Source organism: Monodelphis domestica, chromosome 4 (assembly GCF_027887165.1).
Source record: "Monodelphis domestica isolate mMonDom1 chromosome 4, mMonDom1.pri, whole genome shotgun sequence".
Lineage (NCBI taxonomy): Eukaryota > Metazoa > Chordata > Mammalia > Didelphimorphia > Didelphidae > Monodelphis > Monodelphis domestica.
In genome coordinates, this window is record NC_077230.1 from 82,207,633 (window position 1) to 82,233,992 (window position 26,360).

Here is a 26,360-nt window from a genome sequence, read left to right on the forward strand (position 1 = left end):
GAATATGATTAGGGTTTTGATGTTAAAAGATCACTCTACTCCAAATATGAACAACATGGAAATAGATTTTGAACAATGATACATGTATAATCTAGCAGAACTGCTTGTCAATTTTGGGAGGGGAGAGGAAAAAAGGAGGGAATCATGAATCATGTAACCAGGGAAAAAATTCTAAATAAAAATAATTTAAGTGAAAGAAAGAACAATGGGAAGCTAGGCTGAGGAGGAAGAGGATTAGGCATGATCTGAGTGATAGGATCAATGACATGATTTTAAAGCATGGTATTAAGTGTTCTTTTGAAAATGTGCAAAATGGTCCATTTCATAATATAATCAGGTTTTTGCGTTAATTTGGGGAAAAACAAACCCTCATAATTCTACTTAAAGATTGAGGGGGAAGCTGCATAGGGTAAAGGAAAGAGCACTGGATTTTGAAGTCAGAGAACCTGGGTTTGAATCTTGAGCTTAGTAAGTATTACTATCTCTATGGTTTGGGGAAAGTCACCTCATTTCCTGACAATCCATCTTCCTCATTTGTAAAATGAGGGATGGGGGCAAGGAACATGAATAGGCCATTTTCAGATAAAGAAATCAAAATTATTAATAAGTACATGAAAAAGTATCCTAAATATCTTATAATTAAAGAAATGCAAATCAAAACAACTCTGAGGTATCACCTCACACATAGCAGATTGGCTAACATGATAGCAAAGGAAAGTAATGAATGTTGGAGGGAATATGGCAAAATTAGGACATTAACACATTGCTGGTGGAGTTGTGAATTGATCCAACCATTCTGGAGAGCAATTTGTAACTATGCCCAAACAGAGCTAAAAGACTGCCTGTCCTTTGATCCAGACATACCACTGCTGGGTTTATACCCCAAAGAGATAACAAGGGAAAAGACTTGTACAAAAATATTTATAACCGCGCACTTTGTGGTAGCAAAAAATTGGAAAATGAGGGGATGCCCATCAATTGGGGAATGGCTGAACAAATTGTGGTATATGTTGGTGATGGAATACTATTGTGCTCAAAGGAATAATAATGTGGAGGAATTCCATGTGAACTGGAACAACCTCCAGGAATGGATGAAGAGTGAAAGGAACAAACCAGGAGAACAATGTAAACAGAGACTGATACACTGTGGCACAACAGTAGCAATGCAATGATCCAGAACAATTCCGAGGGACTTATGAGAAAGAATGCTATTCACATCCATAGGAAGAACTGTGGGAGTAGAAACACAGAAGAAAAACAACTGCTTGATTACATGGGTTGATGGGGATATGATTGGGGATACAGACTCTAAATGATCACCCTAGTGCAAATATCAATAATATGAAAATAGGTCTTGATCAATGACATATATAAAACCCAGTGGAATTGCGTGTCAGCTATGGAAGGGAACTGGGAGGAGGGAAGGGAAAGAACATGAATCTTGTAACCATGGAAAAATAGTCTAAATTAAGTAATTAAATAAAAATTTCCAAATTTAAATGAATGAATGAATAAATAAATAAATAAACAAACAAATAAATGAATGAATGAATGAATGAATGAATGAATGAATGAATGAATGAATAAACAAATAAATAAATAAAATGAGGGGTGGGACTGGAACAAATAACCTCTCAGGTACCTAGGATCCTACTCTATTCCAACTCTACTCTATATTCCAATTTGCAAAGACAGGGGACAGGTCATATGCTAAGTAGGAAGGAAAGGATCTAGCAATGAAATAGTACTTACTGACTTAAAGAAATCATAAGTATCGAGATCCCAGTTTAGTGAAGTCACTCAAGAGTAGAAGAGAAAGGGGGAGGATTGGGAAGAATGTAGATTAGGGGGAATGGGAAATGACTAGTCAGCAAACAGACAGATTAATTAAGTTAATAAGAGCAAGGAATTTACTAGGGGCTCTCTACTCTTTGTATCACTATTCCTTATTTAGGATTGCTTTACCGTCTATAGAGCACCTTCCACTATATTACCTTAATTGGTCTCTTTTGATCCTTACAACCACCCTATAAGCCAAAAGGCAGGTGTCCCTCACTGCCTTCTGTCTCTACAGGTGGAGAGTATCCTACAAGAATTTTCATAATCTCACCAAGTCCCAGGTGGCTCTCCCTCCTATAATCTTCCCTTCCTAAACCCCAATATCACCCAGCCAGACCTATTCAATAATAATTATCATGGGACAATGTTTATATTGATTTCATTATATTGATTTATTTTGATTTCAGAGAAACCAAAAAATTAAAAAATGCTTTCAGGAGAATTACCCTAGTAATGATATTCCCTTTCTTTCTGTGGCTAAAACCTACTATGGCCAGTGGTAAGAGGTAGCTGTAATCCTAGGGAAAGACTTCTCCTTTGGTAGTGATATTTAATAAAAGGTCCCTCCCTGTACTCCTTACTTCCTCACCAGGATCTTACTTCCTGCCTGGTCTTCATCAGAAAAGTCAACTTTGATCTAGGAAGAACACAACTAACTAAGTGAGAAATTTCATAAAGGACTTAGGAAACACAATGGTAGAAAATACAGATGTATGGAAACATGAGGTAAAAGCCCCAGAGATGAGAGAAGAACAGACAGAAACCATATAATAGGGTAATCAAAGGAACCAATATTCAGGAACAACAGCTAGACCAGGTCAGAATCTCATATGCAATGGCAAAATAACTTGACCTCCCCCATTTTAAACCCACCTAAAACAGTAAGTCCAGTGACCCCAATATTCCTTCCACCTGTGTCTGGGCGGTTATTGACCAAGCACTGGTATGTGCCTGTATCCATCAGTTGGGTGTTATTGATGAAGATTGAAACATTCGTGGCTGGCATTGTGCCTGTAAATCCTACTCTACCATGGAAGCGTGGGGCACCATCAGACATCTGTCCAGCCTGATACAAAATGACCTGCAATAAAAAAGAGAAAAAAAATTAAATCTACAATTGAACCTTCTCCTGGACTATGACAGAAGCTACTTAGGTGACTGTAGGTATTAACTCTTTTGTGTCGGATCACCCAGCAACAATCATATATCCTGGTATTTGGTCCCTCTAGGCCAGTGATCCTAGAACTTCTTGGTCTCAAGATCCCTTTGCCCTCTTAAAAATTGACTTTGGACAAAATCAATGTAGAAATTTGTTTTGCTTGACTACATATGAATTGACTGCATATATTTGTATTATTCTTTCTTTTTAACTTCAGAGAAGATGAAGTGGGAGGAAGAGAGGGCAAATTTTTATTGATTAAGAAAATCTAATTTCGACTGGAACAACCTCCAGGAAGTGATGCAGAGCGAGAGGAGCAGAACCAGGAGAACATTGTACACAGAGACTAATACACTGTGGTATAATCAAACGTAATGGACTTCTCCATTAGTGGCGGTATAATGTCCCTGAACAACTTGCAGGGATCCAGGAGAAAAAAACACCATTCATAAGCAAAGGATAAACTATGGGAGTGGAAACACCGAGAAAAAGCAACTGCCTGAATACAGAGGTTGAGGGGACATGACAGAGGATAGACTCTAAATGAACACTCTAATGCAAATACTATCAACAAAGCAATGGGTTCAAATCAAGAAAACATCTAATGCCCAGTGGACTTACGCGTCGGCTATGGGGGGTGGGGGGGGGAGGAAAAGAAAATGATCTATGTCTTTAACGAATAATGCTTGGAAATGATCAAATAAAATATATTAAAAAAAAAAGAAAATCTAATTTCAAAAAATATTTGAGGAATCCAATTCCATTATATGGAATATGCATATATCAAACTTTTCTGCACTAGAAGTTAGAACTTAAATTTTTAAAAATATATATTTATAAATTTAACAGTAAGATGTTAAATCTATTATCTATTAACATAACTCATAATTTTATGAAAATAGCTTCATTTTCTAAAGTGAGAAGAGTGCACTGTTTTATATATTTTAGCATATCTAATGTGTGACTTAATAGAAGACAATTGGATTTTCATTTCTGTTATTACATTCATTTTTGTTTCTGTACATATATTTTTAAGTATATGAAGAAACTAGTCTCAAACAGATATATAGTTAGAAAAGGGAAGCATATTTTTTCCTCTTACCTTCAATTTTATTGATTTTTCATTTGATTTTTAGGATTTCAAATTAGTCTTTTTTGTTGGTATTTACCAATTACATGTAATAATAAATTTCCACCTAATTTTTACAAAGTTATATGATCCCAATTGTCTCCCTTACCTCCCCCTACAAGGGAGGAGTATTTTAATATGTTAATAATGTTTCATTATTGTTATGAGGTTTTGACTTCAATTGATCCCTTGAAAGGGTTTTGGGGATTCCCAAAGCCCTCAGACCATACTTCTGTGAATCACTACTCAAGGCCCTAGACATTCATCTGTCAAATGGAGATGATAACTTTCTTCTGACAGTTCCACAAGAATAGAAATAATAACCATGAATATAGTTAAATATAACCTTGAATAGTTTCTAAAAATTGTCATTAAAAATATTTTTCAAAGCTTGAAAAATCAACCTTTCCCATAATTGCTGCATCACAGAATTATAATTTTAGTTAGAATTTTGAATGCTGACTAATATCCACATCAAGGGAGAATAATTAATAAATTTATTATTTTCTCTTTATAATTTTATTACCAAAAATAACTGTTCCTATAACAGGTCTTTAATAAATGACAGTCATTTATACTTTATAAGCATGTCTGAATTTCATAGCACAAAGACAGGCTCATCAAATACTTTCATGTGCTAACACAACTGAGTGAGATAAAAGAGTATTATCTTTAAGTACAGAATTGTATATAAAAGCACAATTTATTAATTTGCTAATTTTTTCACAGCAATGAACATTAACCAGTGTTAGATCTTTAGCTAAAAATAGATATAACTGGCAGTAATGAGCATTAGTAACCTGAGCAAGTAAAATACTAATTTAGTGAGTCATAGTTTCAATTTTTACTTGCATAAACCTTTTTTTTAAAGACTGTCATTTCTTTCTAACCATAATTCTAGCTAATTTTCTTGAGTGCTCTAATGTACTTCTGAGAACTTTGGATGAAATCTGTTAAATAAATTCAAGCAGTGTTATTATTACATTATTTCCTTATTATTAGTGTTATGACTAGAATTCTTCCACTAAAGTCTGACTCTGATACCACATTCTGGTTTAGGAATGATGCTGTTTTCTTGAAGGTCTATACCAGTGGAGAATAATCTCTGGCAAGGTCCCACAAAGCTGGACTAGCTTTGAATATAAGGCTGGCAAATAACTATAGATCTGTTGTCCAAAAACCAGTGTAGCCAAGGACAGAATGGCTTATTAAAGGGTAGGAAAACAAAACTTTTTCAGCAACACTTTTTCAGCCACAGCACAAATACCATGATAGGATTTCAATCCACATCAGTGGAAAATATGACCTATGGCAATAAAATCCGAAATTCCTAAGTATCACAGGAATAACTGACTAATGACAACGATTCCTTGAAAAAAATGTTAAAGTGATATAATATGGATTGGGGAAGAAAGTAGGGGAGTGTGGTTCAGGGAAAGAGGCAATTAGTTCCAAAGTAACAATGTTATAAATGGACAACCATTCAAACAACACTACAGTGATGTTACCATAACGTTCAGTGAAGTTTAGTTACAATGTATCAATAATTTTATTCAGGAGGAACATTAGATGGGGCTACATTATTTAGATACACCTGTGTTAAAATACAAGGGTGTCTTATTCATAAGTGTTTGCTGGCCCCATTTTTACTATATAGCATAGTTTCCTTCAGTGCTCATATTTCTTACTAATTTACAAAGATAGAAGCAGTAAAAACTTTAGTTAAAGGCCTTTTGCTCTCAGTTAATTTCCAAGTTGATATTCAGGAGAATGCGTCTATTTATTCTCTCATGTTCTCTCTGTCTCTATGTCTCGCTTTCTCTCTGTCTCTGTGTGTCTGTCTGTCTCACCAATTCGAATATTTTAGATATAAACAGTAAAAACTTCAGGAGGGAACTTTTACCTTTGGTTCATTTTTAAAGTTGATATTGAAGAAGGATGGGTCCACTCCTCTGGTACACACACACACACACACACACACACACACACACACACACACACACACAGGTCAGGGCTATTGGAACAGGAATTTCCATTTGTATCAAATTGGACTGTTTGCTAACTCTTAATAAGTACTTAACAGATAAGAGATGATCCAGATCAGAGAGAAATGTTATTACACAAAACAACAGTACCTGTTCAGGCTGGTTGGCATTGGAGAGTGGGATGACCATCCAAATAACATTAAGGTTAATTAGTGCAGCACTAGTGGTGAATGTACAAGGCAGTACTGCTGTCTGGCCCCGAGCTACTTGTATGCTTCCTGGGCTTTCCAAAACATCTAGAGATGATGCTATCCCTGCAAACAAAAAACACAAGAGTCAGGTGCTTGCTCACTCTTGCCAATTTCAAAAACAAATTCATTAACAATGCAATAGAGACAATGACAAAAGACAGACTAGACATTTTTGATTACATGAAAGTGAAAAGACTTTTATGCAAATTAAATATATATATATATATGATTAAAAAGGGAAGTGATAAACTGGAGAAGACATAGTATTTGCTACATATTAATAAGGGTTTGCTATCCAAGATATGTAGACAATGGAAAGAAATATTTAAGACCAAATGTTATTCCCCAATAGATTAAAGGTCAAAGGAAATGAACAAGCAGTTCTCAAAAGAAATATCACAAGCTATTAGCAGCCATATGCTATGAATTACTAATAACAGGAAAAATGTCAATCAAAACTACCCTGAGATTTCACCTCACACCTTCAGCTAACTGACAAAGATTTTTAAAAAAAGACAATAGTCACTGTTGAAGGAGTTATGGGAAGACAGGTACTTTCAAGTGCTGTGATGGTGGAACTTTTGATTAGTATAACCATTCTAAAAAGCAATTTGGAATCATACAAATAAAGTCATTAAAATGGCCACACCCTTTGATCCAGAGACCTCAGTGCTAGGCACGCACATTCACCAAAGAAGTTTCTGACAAAAAGAGAGCCTCTGTATGCACAAAAATATTTATAGCAATGCTTTGGGAACAAATGAATGTCCACTGAATGGGCAATAGATTAACAAATTACAAATTAGTGTACTGGAAGAAATAACACACATGAAGAATTCAAAAAGTATGGAAGGTCTTATATGAACTGATGCAGAGTGAAGTAAACAGATCCAGTAAAACGACATACACAAAATAATTACAGAAACTGCAAAACAAGTAGAACTAAATGTTGTAAGATTATAAAATATAAGCTTGGCCTCTAAGAAAAGATTTGATAAGATATTTTCCTCTGCCATTTTGCAAAAGTAGGGATCCATAGGTGTGGATATAATATGCACAAATAATGTCATATTTTTTTAAATGTGTTGACTGATCTTACTGGATTTTTTCTCTTCTTTTTCTTTTAAAAACAAATTCTTTGTTATAATGAATGAATCTCTGGGAGGAGTTGGGGGTAGAATACAGAGAGAAATTTAGAAAATATAAAACCAAAGATACAAAAATATCTATTTTTAAAAAAAACAAAAATGTGAATGGCCTGAATAGCAGTTCTACTAAGTTGCTGAAGACATAAAATAATAATGATGAAAACCTTGGACGGTTATTAAGTCCATTTTATCATCTTCTAGAAAAAAGCTATCTCAACATTAGAAATTACTACTCAAAAATATTCTAAATACACACAAAATTATTTTGTAGCATCTCAAATATTCAAATGGATCTATGATTTCAATTCAGGAAACCCAGGCATGTTTGCCCATCATGCTTTACAATTCTTCTCAATATCCTCACAAAAAATGCATTCAGTTGTTTCAGTCATATCCAACTCTTTATGACCCCATTTGAGTTTTTCTTGGAAAAGATGCTAGAATGGTTGGCCATTTACTTTTCCACCTCATTATATAGATGAGGAAAATGAGGCAAACAGGGTTAAGTGACCAGCTCAGGTTCATACAGCTTTTAAGTGTCTGATCCCAAATTTGAACTCAGGTCTTTCTGATTCCAGGATCAGCACTCTAGTCACTATGCCACCTAGCTGCCAAATAATTCTTATATTATCAGTGGAGAAGGGGGTGTGTATGAGAGATGTTATTAAGGTAGAAACAATAGAACTTGACAAAGATTTGGCTATGTGAGGTGAGTATACTAAATGAGTTGAGGGTGATACAAGCAAGTCTGGGTGAATCGATGGTAACACCTATCCTTACTTCTCTCTCTTGTCTTCTATATTATGGAACCACAAACTGCCTATTACATATCTCAAGCTGGATGTTGAATAAACTTCTTAAACTCAACATGTCCAAAATAAATCTTTTTCCTTCTCCATCCCCCAGACACTCCCTTCTTTTAAAGGTTTCAGGGCACCACCATCCTCCCAGTCACTCGGGCTTATAACCTAGGTTTCATCTTCTACTCATTCAGTGTACTCACCTCACACATACAATCCACTGCCAAGGCCTATTGTTTCTACCACTACAATATCTCATATACATCCCCTCACCCCATATAAGTCGGACACCACCCTGGTGCCTGCTATCATCATCTCATACCCAGAATTTTGAAAGAGCTTTCTAGTTGCTCTTTGGAAATTCCTGTTCTAGTCCATGCTCCACTGAGCTGCCAAATTGATCTTCCTTAAGTTCAGGTCTGGCTACATCATACATATATTACCCCTGCTCCAATTCAATTGTCTCTATATTCTCTGTTAACTGCAGGTTCAAGTATTAAAATCTTGTTTGGCTTTTAAACCTCTTTATAGTCTGGCTGCTTCTTATCTTTCCAGTCTTCTTACAATTTATTCTTTGTACCTACTCTATGATCTAACAATGGCTTTCTTATTGTTTCTCAAACAGAGAAACCTCTATATCTACATCTACATCTACATCTCCTTCTTCCTTGACTTTTGAATGACTTGACCTCCATTTCTGGATTGCTTTCTCCCCTCACTTCTACCTCCTGTCTTCCTTGGTTTCCTCCAAAACTAAAATTAAAATCCCATATTCCCCAAAAGGCCTTCCCTAATTCTCCTCTCCCCTGTTACTTGCACTTTCCTTCTGAGATTACCTCCAATTTTTTCCTGAATGCTTCTTTTTTATATTTTTCATTTAAAATTTTATTGTCATCTTTCTTTGTCACCTTCATTCACCGGTATGTCCTTCACTGCTTCTTCCTACATTCCCAGAAAGCCATCTCTTAAAACAAAGAGCAAAAATGAGGTGGGGAAACCATTCAGCAAAACTAACCAACACATCAACTTAAGTCCAGCATTATAGAAAATGTTCAAAGACATGTGCAGAGAGTTTTAGAGAGCCTATTTTAGCAATGAGTTATTATAAAACTCCATGAACAAATGAAAACATCTAATACTTTATCTTTTGTTTGGGGGAAAAATTCATTTTGTGTATGAGTCAGTGTCCTTAAATTTGAAGTTTCTAGCAGTCAGGGACAGATGGCATCTTCTTTTGGACTAGCCCAGGATCACCTGTCTGTGGATACTAATTTTATTTTATACAATTTTTAAACCCTTATCTCCTATCTTAGAATCTATACTAGGTATCAGTTCAAAGGCAAAAGAGTGGTAAGGGGAAGGCAAATTGGGTTAAGTATTTTTTCCCAATAGGGTTTCATTCTTTCAGTCACGTGTAGAAACAATTTTTGACAATTGTTTTTTGACATTTTAGAATTCAGATTTTCTCCCTCCTTCTCCTTTTCCCTTCCCTGAGTTGGGGAATTGTTTGATCTAAGTTTTAGCCATACTTTCATGTACTACAAATTTCCATGTGGTTCATATCATGATAGAAGATACGTATCACACATACAAATAGAAATCTCATGAATAGCCTATGTATTTCTTATATGTATACAGTTGTTTCTATGTTACCTACACCATAAGAATCTAAGTTCTTTGACAGAAGGAACTGGTTTTGCCTATCACTGTGTTCCTAGAACTTAGCTACAGTGCCTTGCACACAGGAAGTGCTTCATAAATGTTGGTGACTAACTTTTTACCAAAGAGGATGCCTTCTTTTTAAAAATCACAAACATTATTCAGAACCTAGACTAAGTAACATTTTTAAAGTGACTTTTCAAGAATAGTTATACGTTAAGTGATAAACAACTGAGAGAACTGTTAGAGCAAGGATTATGAAGGGCAGTTAGGTGGCTAGGCTGACAGAAATTCAGGTCTGGAGATGTGAAGTTCCGGGTTCACATCTGACCTCAGATACTTCCAAAGCTATGTGACCCTGGGCAAGTTACTTAACCCATACCACTTTTCTGCCTTGGAACAAGGACTTAGTATTGATTCTAAAATAGAAAATCAAGGTTTTAAAAAAAGGAAGAAAAAAATCTTTCAAGTTTCAAGTCAATGTCATCCACAAAACAAAACTCTGAGATACTTAAACAGAACGGGAACACATTCCATCATTAATTTCACCCCTTTTCTACCCTCCCCCCCATTTAGTTTACTGACTGGCTTCCTTTGGAATATTTACTCAGATTTTTGTTGTTATAAATGAGCTATCCAACTTACAATAGAGAAGCCCTTTGAAAGTAGTAATAATGTTCATGTAATCTTCCATGTGCTGAAAGTCAAATAAAAAACACTGGCTTTAGAAAGACTAAAAAAAAATGCTTGTTTGTTTTTTCTATTTCAAATTGGAACAGGTAGAACATGCAATTCTGATGCTAAATGAACTAACCATACATGAATGTAAGGGGCTTCCCTCAGCAGCAATGATAGGGGGTGCTCAGGTCCTCCATTACATTGTACACTTCTGAGAACAGGGACTGTCTCTATAGCTCTTTTTGTATTCTAGTGCTTAGCACCATGTCTGGCACATAGTAGGCATTTAATACATGTTGACTGATTGATTGGTTGATGCTCACTCTAACTCACTCACTCTAACAAGATAAAGGATCTCCAACTGCTGCTACCGCCACGGCCAACACACTTAGTAGGGGCAGGTTAACAATCTCCCTGTCTCCTTGGTTATATCCTCCTGGATCAATTCCACCTCCACTGAGTTCCAGAGACAGATGAGTTAGTTTTAGTAGAAATTTGACAAAGAGGTTAAAGGAATACTAGGGGGAAAGGGGAGGATTCCACCAAAAAGTTTAGCTTTCTGAATTTCTATTGATGTAAAAACATATATAATCTAAGTTGTATATTTGGCCTCTCTTTCCAGACTCTTCAATCTATTTCCTAAATTCTGAGCAGGATAACCAACAAAAAGTCAAGAGCAGTGACCAGAACTCTCCCTGGATCACACTACTTTGGAAGGACAAAAACTTAAAAACTTCCAGCACTAGCTATGAAAGCAGCAGGACACAAAAGTCAGAAGATCAGGCTAGATATATCGAACAAAGCCCAATTCTAACAAAAAGTCCAAAGTCAAAAAATAGGTTGGAAAAATAAGCAAACAAAAAAAGAACCTTACCACAAAAAGTTGCTGTAGTTACAGGAAAGTTCAAGACACAATTCAAAAGAAAACAACCTAAAAATCTTTACAAATGAAGCTTCAAAGAAAATTCAAATTGGACACAAACTAATGAGAACTCTTTAAAGTTCATAAAGAAACAGATTTTTTAATAAAGCAACAAAATTTAAGGTCAAATAAGAGTAAAGAAAAAATGGGAGGAAAGCAATGTAAGAAAATTATAGAAGAAAATTAAAAGCTTGGAAAGGGGGCACCAAAAGGCAAAAGTAAGAGTCTAAAAAAATGTAGAACTAGGAGAGGAAGAAAATAATAGGTGTATTAAGGGGGTGGGCTCAAGGAAGAAGAAATCAGGGTTAATTCTCTAAGTAGAAGAATTGAACTATACTAATATTTCTAGACATCTAAAAGGGGGTGGAGGGGACTCTTTAAAGAGCAGAACTGGCCAAATGGTAAAAGAGGTACAAAATCTCATTGAAAAAAGTAACTCTTTAAAAATAAGAATTGGTTAAGTGGAAGGTAATGACTCCATAAAATATCAAGTTGCAATAAAATAAAATCATAAGACTGAAAAAATAGAAGAAAATGTGAAATGCTTCATTGAAAAAACTGACCTAGAAAATAGATCACAGAGAGAGTATTTAAGAACTGTTAGACTATATGAAAGCCATTATTTTAAAAAGAGCCTAGACATCATCAATTAATAATAAAAGAAAATTGGCCAGATATCATAGAATCAGTGGACAAAACAGAAATTTAAAGAATCTATCAAACAAAATGAAAACTCCTAGAAATATTATAGTCAACTTCCTGAGTTCCAAAGTCAAGGAGAAAATATTATAAGTAGCCAGAAAGAAATAATTCAAATACCATGAAACCATGGTAAAGACCACACAAGATTTAACACCATAAAGGAGTAGAGGGCTTAGAATATGATATTTTGGAATGCAAAAAAGTTAGAATTAGAAGCAAGAATAACCTACTCCACAAAAGTGAGTATAGTCCTACAAAAGGAAAAAAAAATAGATTTTCAATTAAAAAAGCATTCCTGATGAAAAGATTAGAGCTGAATAGAAAATATGACACTTAACCCAAGATTGAAGAGAAACATAAGGGGCATAATCAGTTTAAACTGTTTGCATTCCTATATGAGAAGATCATGCATGTGACCCCTACAATTTTTATTATCATTAGCGATGTTAGGAGTCCATTTAGAGGGAATGGATATGAGTCTATTAGGATAGTTGATCTCAAAATTAATTAGGATTACACTCAGACCTTCCTTTCCAAAATCTCAAGAGTTAGAAGAGGTCTCAGAGATCAGAGGTCCTCAAATTGAAACCCCCTCTTGCCTAGAATCTCCTTCTAATCTCTCCAACAAGTTCCAGTCTCTACTTAAAGGCCTCTATAAAGAATTCAATTTAGTTGTTCTGAAATTTTTCTTATATATCAAACTAAATAAAATGTGACTTTTTGCAACTTTTACAAGGCTAAATGTTCAACTGAGTAGGATTGAAACAAAAACTTGCCTTACACCAGGAAAAAGTGTGCTATTTTGTAAAAGATTTTGAAGTAGAAATTGGATGGTGTATATACCATAGAACTTCAATACTTTACACATATGCTTCAAAACAGTTGACTTAAAAGAATATATTCATTCCCAGACTTTTTTTAGTAAAACCAAACACAGAAGAAGTTAGAGAGCTAGACATTGAGCAAAGTAGTCAAGAATTGAAATCCAACCTCAGACACTTACTAGTTTGTATGATCCTAGGTGAATCATTTAATTTCTATCAGCCTCAGTTTCCTCATCTATAAAATGAGGATAATAAAAGCACTAAACTCCCAGGGTTGTCAGGATGAAATGAGATAATATTTGTAAAGCACTATATAAATACTAGCTATTAATACTTCATATAAACTTGCACAGTTGTGTCAGAAAGACAATTCTAAGTACCGAATATAAAATTGGTTTGGTTCACTATTGTTATAAAGAATCCAGATGTAATATTCAATTATTTTGTATTTAATCTGCTATTATATTCATATAGGATCATAAGTTTAGAGATGAAAGGAACATGAGGTCTTCTAGTTCAACCCTCCCATTTTACAGATGAGGAAACTGAGGCCCAAAGAAGCTAAGTTACATGTCAGACCACAAAATATTAAGTGTCAAAAATGGAATTTGACCTAAAAAATTTTAATTCACCAGTTTTTCTACTCAGCTTCTATAGAGGTGGACACAGTGCTGGGCCTGGAGTCAGATAGATATAAGTTCAAATCTTATCTCAGATCAAACATTTTCTAACTGTTTGACCCTGGACACGTCCCTTAATCTCTGTTTGCCTCAGATTTCTCATCTCTAAAATGAGGATAATAATATCATCTACCTCCCATGGTTGTTGTAAGGTTCATATAAGATAATATTTGTAATGCACTTAGCACAATGCCAAGAATATTGTTAAGTGTTTAATAAATATTTTTTCTCTTCCATCCTTCCTTCCTCTCTAAGGCAACATTCCAGAAAAATAAATTCTTCTCCAAGTAATTTGAACAAGCACTAGATCAGAGAAAGAAATGCTGAAGCCCAGCACTAGGAATCATGGGAGAAATATAGTCAGAGAAATGTAAAAAGGGATGACTGTAGAAAAACAGTCAAAAGAGAGGCAGGTAGATAAAGTCTGAAGTCAAGAATTTAAATACTGTCTCTGCACATTATACCCTGTGTGACAATCAAGTAATCTAATCTATGTCTTGGTTTTTTCCTCTACAAAATAGGAAGGGGGAGCAGAGAATGGATGAGATGATCTCTAAGATTTCTTCCAGACCTAAATCCAATGACAAGGAACTTTCTTTTATTCCCCAGCTCCTATTTTTCTGCATATCCCTTCATCCTACAGTCACCTCTCTATAAGGACCCACAAAGGCCTGGAAAATCCACAAATTCAAGAAAAAGTCCTAAATCAATTTAACAATTTAGTATACTCTATATCGCTTAATTCTCTCCATTCAACCCAGTTGATGAACATTTGTTAAACACCTATTATGTACCAGGCACTGTGGTCAGTGATAAAGTCTTGTAGAACAGAATGAAACTTAGAATCACAGACTATTAGAGTTGGAAAGGACTTTGGAGATCAAAAGAGTACTGGGGTTCCCATTCCCCCTCTGCCACTTACTACCTAGAAGACCTTGAGCAAATTTCCTTAATGTCTCTGGTCTCCAGATTCCTGATCTCTAATGCCCCTTCCACTTCTGAAGATGTAGTCTTCTAAGCTAAACAATTCTCATATTTTACAGATAAGGAATCCAAAGGATCAGAGATTTAGAGCCAAAATGAATGAAGCTTTATTCCAACCCCCTCATTTTACAGACAAGGAAATTGAAGCCCCAAGAGGTTCTGATATCATAAGTAGATCTACAGCTAGAAGGGACTTTAAAGGCCATGGGTCTAGTCTGAACTGTGAAGTGATTTACATATGGTCACACACTTAAGTGAAAGAGTTAGATTTGAATTTAAGTCCTTCAACTCCAAAACCAACGCTCTTTCCTCTGTGCCAAATTGCAAATAGAACTAGAAATGCAGCTTTCAGGATTATGCCTACAATACTGCTTTTAGTGCTTCTACAGATTGTACAAAAAGTTCAATTGTACAAAAAGCTCAAAGACAAAACAAATTAACAAAAACCCAAAACAACCTTCCACCCCATTTTAAATTGCACTAAGACTTTGGGGACATCCTGTATAAAGCAGTATTTCAGAGTTAACCACAAAGTCATCTCAGTGACTCCTAAGAAATTTGGGATCTTTTGAGGATCTTCATTTATAAAAGTTCTAAATTGTGGATCTTTAATCCTAAAGCAAGGATGGTTATGATAGGGGTCTATAGATCTCTAAGAGGCCCATGGATAGATTTGAGACATCTATAAATTTGGGTAAGAAAATAAAGTACTTCTTTATTTTGATGTAATTGGCTTCTTTGACAATCCTATGTATTTCACTTCAAGAAAGGCTTTAACCAGCATGACAAAGGGGTCCATGATACAAAAAAGTTAAGAGCCATTACTCTATAGAAAAATATGAAGGATCAATAGCACCCTACAGATAGATAGTCTAGGAATGGTTGGCATTCCAGATGAAATCAGGGTTGGTATTTGATACTTTGGGGAGGGATAGAAAAGGAAACAAGAGATCTTCAAAAGAATGTCAGCACAAGTGTGCCTTTTTGCAAACTGGTGCCAGGTCAGAAGTTAGTTGCATTTAAGCAGTCCAGAGCCACCTGCAAAGATGGATGGAATAGTTCCTCATCCAGGGACAGTTCCTCCAGAAGTTAATATCAATCGTTATTTCTGCTAGAAAAGGAGCCAGCCCCTAGGACTACCTAACTATATCAGAGAACCTAGGGATTATCTATCACAAATCAAGGAGTTCCTATATTCAAGAAGCTCAGGAAAAATACATTCAGCAAACAGCAGGAATACAATTCCTTCTATTGTAAAGTAGTATTTCCATTTTTTTAAGGAAAAATGATACAATAATAGGCCATTCATCTTGATATTACAATACAAAAGTAAACCAGTCATTTTAATTATGATTTGTAAGAACCTGTGAGAAAATGTCAACATGAATGTTAGAGTTCTCTGGGATAAGGCCAGGAGTTAGGGTAGTGAGGGCTCAAACTCTTCAAAAGAGGGGGAAATGATCTGGGATTGCTGTAGATAACCCGAATCTGGATTGGATGACAAATCTAGAAAGACTGAACCTCAATGGAAAAGAGATTGCTAAGGATCAGAGAGACACTGTTTTAGAACTGAGGAATTCTCTTTGATAGGAGTATGAAGAAGGGTTTAACCAGTACCACAATATTCTGGCCAACTGAGCCATGGAAAAGTTGAATAAGTCAAAGCCAGTTATACACCTGTAGCCAACCCTAGGACACCAAACTGATTCTCAGATTGTGGCCCTAGGGAACCCTTAGAAACCATAAGACCCTTTCAAGGAGTCCTTGATATCAAAACTATTTCCATAATAACGCTAAGATATTGTTTGCCTATTAAAATATAGTCCTTGTCTCCCAAAGACTATACATCATACTGGGGAAGGAACATGGTGGCAGATTAATTTAAAAGGCCATTAGAAGAGAAAGAAAGCGCTAAGACTGGGCAAAATCAAAAAAGCCTTTGTAAAGCACTGATCCCTGGGCAAGGACTTTTAGTAAAACCAGTAATTTTAATAAGCAACATTAAAGAGGAAATGCATTTCAGGCATTTGGGGGAAGGCAATAGAAATGAACAGGAAGGGGAGATGGGGTGGAGAGTTCAAAGAACAATTAATAGAAAAGTTTGGTCAGGACATAGAATTCATAAGAGAATATACCATGAGGTGATCTTGAAAGCACACATATGTAATCCGGATTATAGGGGAGGTTGAGGCTGATGGATTGCTTAAGATTTTTTTTAATCCAAAATTAATATGATGAGCCTCCAGGCAGAGTCAAAGGAGGGAGAGGCAAACAGGTAAGGTGGGAAAATGGAGCAAAGATCAAATCGCCCAAACTAGGGGGAAGAGAAAGAAAGGAAGGAAGAGTGGGGGAGGAGGGAGGGAGAGAGAGAGAGAGAGAGAGAGAGAGAGAGAGAGAGAGAGAGAGAGAGAGAGAGAGAGAGAGAGAGAGAGAGAGAGAGAGAGAGAGAGATTTTTATAAAAGGTTAAGTAAGTGGCCTTAAAAGCCTGGGTAAAGTTTCTGAGCAGAAGAATGTCATTGTCAAACCCGAGCCATTGAAAGACTATTTTGGCAGTCATAAAGAGGAAAGCTTAGAGAAGGGAGAGACTGGAAAGTAGGGGGACCGATTAGAAGAATATTACAGCAGATCAGAGAAGAGATAATGAGGGTCTGAGCACTGGTCCAATGAATGAAGTTGCTTTCAGCATCATCCTTGGGATTTGGAATTTTTGGAAGAAAATTTTCCGACAACAGGGAATCAATGAAATGTAAAGCACTTTTAAATGGGTATAAATCATCATCATTCAAGCCAATGTTTCTCAATGATAATTAGTTTGATTCTTATGACCAATCTGTGAAGTAGCTAATATGAATATCATTATCTCCATTTTATATAAAAAGAAAATGGGTTCAGCAGATTTAAATAACTGATTAGTTATATAACTCATAGACCCAACAAAAGTAGGAAGAAGGACTTCAGTCTATTGACTCCAAGTCCAGTTCTCTTTCAAATGAGATACTATTTGTAAAATCCTTAACACAGTGCATGTTACATACACAATGGGCTTTATATAAATAATGCTCATCTCCTTCCCTTGCTTCCTCTTCTTTCTGTTATACCTTGCTGCAGTTCACAGGATCCTAGACCATAAAGTTAAAAGGAGCACGTAGATATCATGTAAACCAATACTCCCATTTTGCAAATGAGGAAACTGAAGCCCTACGAGATGAAGGTGACTTGCCCATTGTTAAGAGCAGCAATGTTAAAGGAAAAGGCAAACCATCATGGAGAAGAGAAAGAAAAGAATGAAAAGATGAAGTCAGTTCAAGCCAGGACACAAAAGAAGTTGAGGTTGAAACATTTTAAGCAACGATTATGATGAAAATGGCATTGGGAGTAGGTGAGTATGAAAGTAGGTCTGAGAACCAAATTAACAATCATAATAATACCTTCAATTGAGTACCTAGCCCTTATTAATGTCTAGCAATAAAAAAAACCCTATGCATTAAAGAAATACCCAACCTGAACCAAAATAGTGTATGATCTAGAAATAAATTGAGGAACTCCACACATGGAGAGATTAAAAAATACGGAAAAAAGACTTTGCAATCTTGCCAAGGTCAAATACAATCTTATACCAAGAAAGTATCCCAGAAAAGTTTTTTTTTCCAAAATCTGGAAACATTCTTGGAGGAAATCACTATGACTCAGAAAAGCAACAACAAAGGTTATCATTTTTAACTGGTGTAGCGGGACAGGAGAAAAAGAGATTTCTAGTAAGAGGAGCAGGTATGCAGTAGTATTCATCTAGAATCAAAGCTTCTATTTTTTCACAGAAATAATACTATACAGCTGCCTTGCCTCCAACACCTTATGTAGACAGAAACGTCAAATATGAGAAATCTAGTAAGATAGCCATTGATAGTTGGAAAATCCTCAAGTTTCCTTAGAGATAGAGGAAGGAGAATAGGTACTTTTGTATTTTATATACTTGAGGAAAACTTATTGAAAACAACTAAAAATCCTGTTCTTGTTAAAATAAAATCCAATACCAAAATTTAAAGGCAAGAGTTGAAATTTTAATGCTAAACAGTTGATTAAAAATTCATTGAAAATATCTTACAATTTGCAATATTTACATGTAAAATGCATAATTTAAGACCTCAGACTGGTGGCATTCTGCAAGCTTGAATATTTTGTAGTACTTTCTTCTCTTTAAAATTAAGTCAGTTTGTGAACACTGAATGACCCTTGCCATTAAATGAAAAAGAAAAAAAGTCTGCCACATTCCTTCTAAAGAGCTAAAACTATAAGAAGCATTATGCTGTCCTCATTTCTTCTACCAATTGTTCCTAAGGCTTCAATAAAGCAGGGAGAAACTTATAGAATCGAATCAAAAGATTCATGTTGGAAAGTAAGAATTGTAAACAAATAAATGAAAAATCACTTATTAAGTACTTACTGTGTGCCAGGTATTGTGCCTGGCTCTTGAAATAGAAATACAAAAATGCACTAAGACCCTTCCCTAAAGAAACTAACATCTAGCTGGGGAAAATAACATCTATGTAAAGAGAAGTGATGAGAAGAGACACAAAACAGCTAAGGGGATGGACCAAGTAAGGGCCTCATGTAGAATGTGATGCTTAAGCTGGATTTTGATAAGAACTATTGCTTCTGAGAAATGAAAATGAGGAAGAAGTAACTTTCAGAAATGAGTGCCAGCCAATGCACAAACACAGCGATGAAGAGTAATAAATCAAAGAAACAATGAAGAGGAGAATAATAAAGATTCTGACTTCATTCCCAGGAAGGGAAGTCTCTACATCTGCAAAGCTCTTCCCATGAATTACATAGCCAGAAATGGCAGTGACTACAGGCATTAGAGCAATATGTAGAGTTTTTGGATAATCCAAAATTTCTGAGCCAAGTTTCCTAGGGAAAAGAGAAATTGTTCTTACACAATACAATCAAGAACTGAAATTGAGCAAGGAAAATGGCTACAATGTAGTGAGCAAATTTGGGCTTTTCCCTTCACTGACACTAGATTTATGTGGATTGCGCAGGTCTAGAAAAGAAGTTTGGCTCGTTAGCCAAGTATGTTTCCCTTATGGAGGAATCTCAACTCAAAGGTAGTATTCTAAGTCTGAAGCACTGTTAAAGTCTCTGGGGAAGATTAGCTTTGATGGAAAGGGGAGAAGATTGTCTCATTCATTTATGGTTTCACTGTGAGCCTTTCACATTGGATATTAGATTGGGGGGGGGAGCCCTGATTTTTATTCAATGTACTGTAAAATCCTAATGTCTCTATAGGGCTAAAGACCCTTTTCCCTGTTTGTGCAGAGGCCTGGACACCATTACTGGAACAGAGACTGCTAAGAATTAGACATGATGCAAGCCAGCAGCCCTTTATTTGTTGCATTTAATTACTATGGCAAAATTATGTAGCCTGCCTTGGGGCATTGAAGTCCCAAGTTTCCACAGAAAGGCATTAGGTGAAAGGGAGGGATGGTGGGAGAGGGAAACAACCAGAATCTGGAATGGGGGACAGTGTTCAGAGAGATTAGTCAAAACCCAAGGCAAGGGTATACAAATAGACTCTGGACTGGCTTTGAGGTTCCAGAACAGAAGGAAGAAGGCCACAATGGTAATTCAAGAGGCTCTCCTTGGAACTTATCCATCCATCCATTTACCCATCCATTCATCCATCCATTTATCCATCCATCCACCCCAGCATAAAGTTTCATGCAAGAAAGACTAGATCTGAAAAAACAAAGGATTTTCAACACTACAATGGAACTACAGGATGTTCTCCAGAAAGCTGTCGATCGAGGTACAAACCAATGGAAGTGATTTATGCAATCCCTCTAAGACTGAACTCAGTCTCTATAAACTCAGAGTTGCAGTCATGACCTATGAATTACAACTTAGAGCCTTGTGTGTAATGTCTATGGACAAAGGGTCAAGAGCAAAAGAGTCACATAATTTGACAGGGGTTTAAAAATATGTTCTTTTTAACACTATCCACATTCAGAGGAAGAACTGTGGGAGCAGAAACACAGAAGAAAAACAACTGCCTGATCACATGGGTTGATGGGAATATGATTGGAGATGTAGACTCTAAGTGATCACCCTAGTGCAAACGTCAATAATATGGAAATAGGTCTTAATCAATGACACAAGTAAAACCCAGTGGAATTGCATGTTGGCTATGAGTGGGGAGGGGAAGAACATAAATCATGTACCATGGAAAAATATCTGAAATTAATTAATTAAATAAAAATTTTCAATTCAAAAAAATGTTCTTTTTATCTTCATCTTTTCTGTTGGTAAAATGTTCTATTTTAATTATTTTTGGTTTTAATTTTTTTCTTTTTGTTTTTTTGCTGTGGTTTAAGGGCTTGAAAGCTTTTTAGTATCAACAATGCCTGAGTTTAGATAGCAGCCCTGTAAGCACTAACATAGGCATGAATCTGCCAAGTACTGAATGCTTGGGCTTTGGAGGTGAGGAGCTGGTCCTGTGGGAGGTGTGGATCTTTACAAAGGCATGCAAACTTTAGGAGTCCTATGAACTGTGATGAGAATGCCACTAAAAAGACATTAAACTGATATGGACTCTTTAGGAGGGATATAAGATGCTGGGGAAATTATTCAGAAAAGAAAACAATATACCTGCTATAATGAGCCATTTACTTTGCAGTCTTCCCAACCCCCCTGAGAGATAAGGATAAAGGTCAATGTAACCAAGATACATTGATGTAATTTCCTGGGACTGACCAGGCTTTTCCCAGGCTCCCAGGCTATACCCTCTTCACTTAAAAACCTTTAAACTTTAAAAACCAAAGTTTGAGAAGCAAGATATCTACACCCTAACTCAACTGAGCCCATAAGAGGTGTCAACAAAAATTCTCATGTGGATGGTGATGCCAACTACACATCTGGGTAGCTGGCAATATTTGTCATGTCTGCTCAAAGCTCACCCCTCACTTCTCTTTCCAATTAGTCACCAACCAGCAGGCAGTGGGAGATGTATATTCTTCAGTGGTGTCACATTTTAATACTATCTTTCAATTAAAAATTTATTCAGTGTATTCTTTTGATCAACATAAATATTAATGGAGTATTAAAGTGATTATTTTTTAACAAGTAGGGAAAAAAACACTGCTTAGTTTTTTACTTCCACCCTCCAACATAAATTTAAATTATTCAGATTTGCCTTCCCTAGCAAATAAGATAAAATAGAATTCGGTTCATCTACTTGAGAAGAGTGTAAGACTTTTAGGTTTTGTCTGGAGATATGATGCCAATTATTATAAAATTTGGTTCACTGTCTGGCCTGGGGCAGATGACAGTTTGCCAAGAGAGCAGGGTTTCATTTGTGGAGAGATTTTGCTGAATGAAAGCAAGAAGCCAGCAAAACTTCTTCAACATTTGAAGACAAAACCTTCAAAGCTTAAAAAAAATTTAATTGATTTTTTTTAAAAAGAAAATCTCTGGGAATGAAATATCAAAAGAATCCCTCTTTAAGAAATTAAGTGCTTATTATTTGAAAATTCTCTTGTGGAGGCTCTTATTTAACTCTTTTCAAATTGGTGCTGGCAAGAAGCCATTCTGACAATAATAAAATCAAAGATAAGGAATCAGCTGGTATCTGGCCCTGCTCCATGTCTTATAGTTCCATCTTTACAGACCAAAAAAAAGTGATTAAGGATAGCAGCAATTATGCTGACGATCTTCAATTTCAATACTATCTATTATTATACATATTTTGCATAGCATACACAAACATGCATACATGTTACATGTCCTTACAATTTTAATTGTCCAAGGTACAGGATGTAGGTTTTAGAGGTCTGCAACACAGTCTTGATTAAGAAACAATGCTGAAAACACTAGCAACAACTAGAGAGGGAGAGAACTACCGAAAAGGCACTCTCCATCTACTTCTGTATTAATTGGCCGGGATCATAAAACTGGGATATAAAATATAGGGGAGGTGGGAACCAGGATAGGATCAACTCAAGGTTCAGTTTAACTGCCAGAGGATGTTCTTTACAACAGAGGTGTCAAACAGCCAGACCTATAACATTCCAAAACAGATTAAAATATCATTGGGAAATATGTTACAATAAATAAGAATATAACAAAAAATGAATGATGTTTGTATGTGGTTTTCTAAATCAATATGCAGCCCATAGAGATTTTTATAAATGGCTTAGTGACCACTATTCCTATTGGAGTTTGCCATCACTGCTTTAGAGAATCCAACCAGTTCTGGGCATAAAAAGGAGCTCGTGGTGCCTTGGGAGCCATGTGTCTCTCTCTTAGTCTAACACTAAAGGTTATTAAGATGCTTACTGGTTAATAGGCTTCCTTTATTATCATTATTTCAAGATAACGGACTTGAGCTACTTCTTTGAATGTGAAGTATGTTATCTAAAATGAAACTAACCTATGTGAAATCTGTCTTATCCTCAACCATCTGACTGTAATGGGTTTTAAATGACAGAACTTTATAATCTATCCCCTGTTTTCTGGAAGAACTTCATATGAGAATGGAAAAGGATGATTTTCAAAAGTAAAAGATTTCAAAACAAATCACTTTTCTCCTTCTACTCATACATTTTTAAGTGGTAAAAATCACCAACCATAAACTCTAATATTACCTAACTCTAAAAAAATGAACATTATCTTAGGAAGGAATTAAAATGATAACTATTCAATTACATATTAAAGTGACTTTTGCCTGGGTCTACAGAACACGGAATGAAGTGAAGATATAGCAATTACTTAGTTAATTTGAGTAATGTATCAAGCCACTGGCAGATGACTATCATCTCCATGAATCAAATTAGACATATGCCAAAGTTCTATTTCACTTAGTGTCAGGTAGACAATGACATACATATGTATACATACAGATATAAATACAGACAACAAAGAAAGAGAGATGCATGCATGCATGGATGGATGGATGCACATGCACACACACACATACACACACACACAGTTGGCATATAAATTTAGACCATCACAAAATTGAGTTCTTTGGGAATAGGGCTTTTTTTCTTTCTTTTTTTGTTTTTGTTTTTGTATCTCCAGGGTTTAGCACAGTTCTTGCATAAGATGTACTTAATAAATGCTTCAAAATTGACTGATTTAGCCCCCTTTTGCCATCTGGATCTGTGAGCATCAAATGACATTAATAATATTTTTCCTTGCCACCCATTGGGCAAGTAATCTTGTTCTACTACATTAATCCCTTTAAAGTGCTGTCTTATATTACCCAATTTTTCATATGTTTATGTATTATTAACCTCCTAAATAGAATGTAAGTTCCTTGGAGACAGCAACTGTATCTTATGCTACCTAAGTTAGGATGGTCATATTGTGAATGGAGAGAAGGATACAAATATGAGAAATGCTGGGGAGGTAGAGTCTCCACAGAGATGAAAAATCTGGATGAGGTAGATTTGAGAGTGATTTGCATAGAGATGTTAGTTGAATCCATGGGAACCTATGAGCTCGATGAAGAAAAATGTATAGGTAGAGCTTTAGTTATCGCACATAGCAGGCAGGACATGGATGACAATCCTGCAAAAGAGTCTTAGAAAACTTATCAGAGAGGTAGCAGGAGAACCATATAACCAATAGAAAAATGGCACACATCTGTCCCAATATAGCAAAATCCAGTTCCTAGTCTTTTACAGGGGAAGATAAAGGAAGGGAGACAGCTTTCCAAATCTCTCTTTTTATTCTGTACCAATATGAACACCCACCCTTCCAGTATATAGCCATATTTGCCAGTCCTCTTAGTATTTTGATATATCTATGGTAGGTGCTCCCTAAATGTCTTCTCCCTGAACAATCTACCCCACTACTACCATCTTCCCTCTTTCACAATCAAGTTACAGCTGAGTTTCAACAATGGCTCATTCATTCCAATGCAAGGGAGAAAATCTGCAAAGCATGTATAAAAAGTGATATCAAAGGTGAGTGAAAAAGATTTTCTGAAGTCAAGTCTGTCTCTATTTGAAACAGAATCTAACCATAACTTATGAATATGAATTGACTTCACACTTACTGACCATGCTAAACTAATCTAACCCTTTCCTGATCTGGGGAAATGGTTCTGGCTATATGTGTGGGTAGAGCAGATCAAATACATAAGCAGCAAAAAAGGAAAAGCCAGAAAAATATGGGTTGGATTCTCTGCCAAGCCTGACATAAATTAAGTCCTGTGGAATATTCTCCACACATCCAGGTCAAGTCACATAAGGCATTGCCTAGAATAAGTACTCTAATGATCTGAATTGTAATTTCATAAAATCTTAACACTACCTGTAATTTTATCCAATAAAGCATGTATCATCATTTTGTCCTAATCTCCTCCCTACAAAGACCCTCCTGAATGACCTATTATATGTGCAGGAGCACTGAGATCTTGGTAGACATAAAGCTTATACTCTCCTGTCAGATATCTTTGCCTTGCCACTAGATGGGCATACACTAAATGGCTGGGAACATCACAAAGGATAATTAGTGAGCATTTCTGTAAGCCCCAAGCCCTGTCACATAGGAGTACTCAAGTGGAAATGTTAAAATTTTGCACAGTGAGTTGTTTGGAGTTTGGAATGGCAGGAAGCCCCTCCCCCCCCAGGGTACTATACTGTATTCTGATTGGTTGGTGTATATGAAGGAGAGGGATCAATCAGTTCAGATGAAAAGTATTTAAAACAATTATGTAAAGTCAAGTTCATATTCCTTTGGTGAAAAGTGAGCACTAGAATATAGAGTTGTACAGGATAGAACAAAAAGAAAGCATTCAGGTGACACAAAAAAATTTACCTTATAATAAATCATTTTTGCCAGCCTCACAGGTAAAGATACATCTTTTAAACCCTTACCTTCCATCTTGGAGTCAATACTGGGTATTGGCTCCAAGGGAGAAGAGTGATCAGGGCTAGGCAATGGGGGTTAAGTGACTTGCCTAGGGTCACACAGCTGGGAAGTAAAGATACATTTTTAAGCAGGTTTGTAAAAAAAGTTGATTTCTGACACAATTTTTTCAATCTCCTTTTCCATACTTACTATACAGAGCAATGTTGTTATGGAGAGCAATGAACTTTTAAGAAATTCTTGTGGTGGTAACCATCTGTGGCAAATGTGGAGCTACCAATCCAACATTCCCTCTAAAGTTTGGAACCACAAAGGACCAATCCAGAAGTCTCAGGTCAAAGGCTACATAGGCAGTTCCCTTTAATAAAGAGTGTTATCAAAGACTTCTGAGGTACTATGAGGGCTACCTAAAGTACTACATTTACAGTCATATGTACTTTGGATAAACCCTGTAAACTTATGTAATATTTCTAAAGATCACAATTATTCAAACCTGTTGAGCATTCATTTCTCTATGGCTCTGATCTGAAAATATAAAATGCAAGAGGCAATGGAAGAGAAATTAAAATAATTAAAAATTAAATAATTTCTATACTATTAAATAATTCCTTCCTCCTGGGTTTTTGTAGCATTGGTCTATAATGGTTCTCCTGCCATCTGACAGTTCCTGTTTGATCTCTTTTGAAGAAATATCCCCCATGTCCTGTTCCCTATGTGTGAGTGT

General features: G+C 35.9%; 1 protein-coding gene across 1 annotated transcript in view; it reads right to left on the reverse strand.

Annotated features, from left to right (window-relative positions):
* The window catches only part of IGSF11 (immunoglobulin superfamily member 11), a 204,035-nt gene that overhangs the window by 29,709 nt on the left and 147,966 nt on the right, over positions 1–26,360 (reverse strand). The window contains exons 2-3 of the mRNA XM_007493726.3: positions 6,263–6,426; positions 2,713–2,920 (exon numbers count right to left, since the gene is read on the reverse strand). Coding sequence (XP_007493788.1) covers positions 2,713–2,920; positions 6,263–6,426 — 372 coding nt within the window. The remainder of the gene's footprint in view (positions 1–2,712; positions 2,921–6,262; positions 6,427–26,360) is intronic.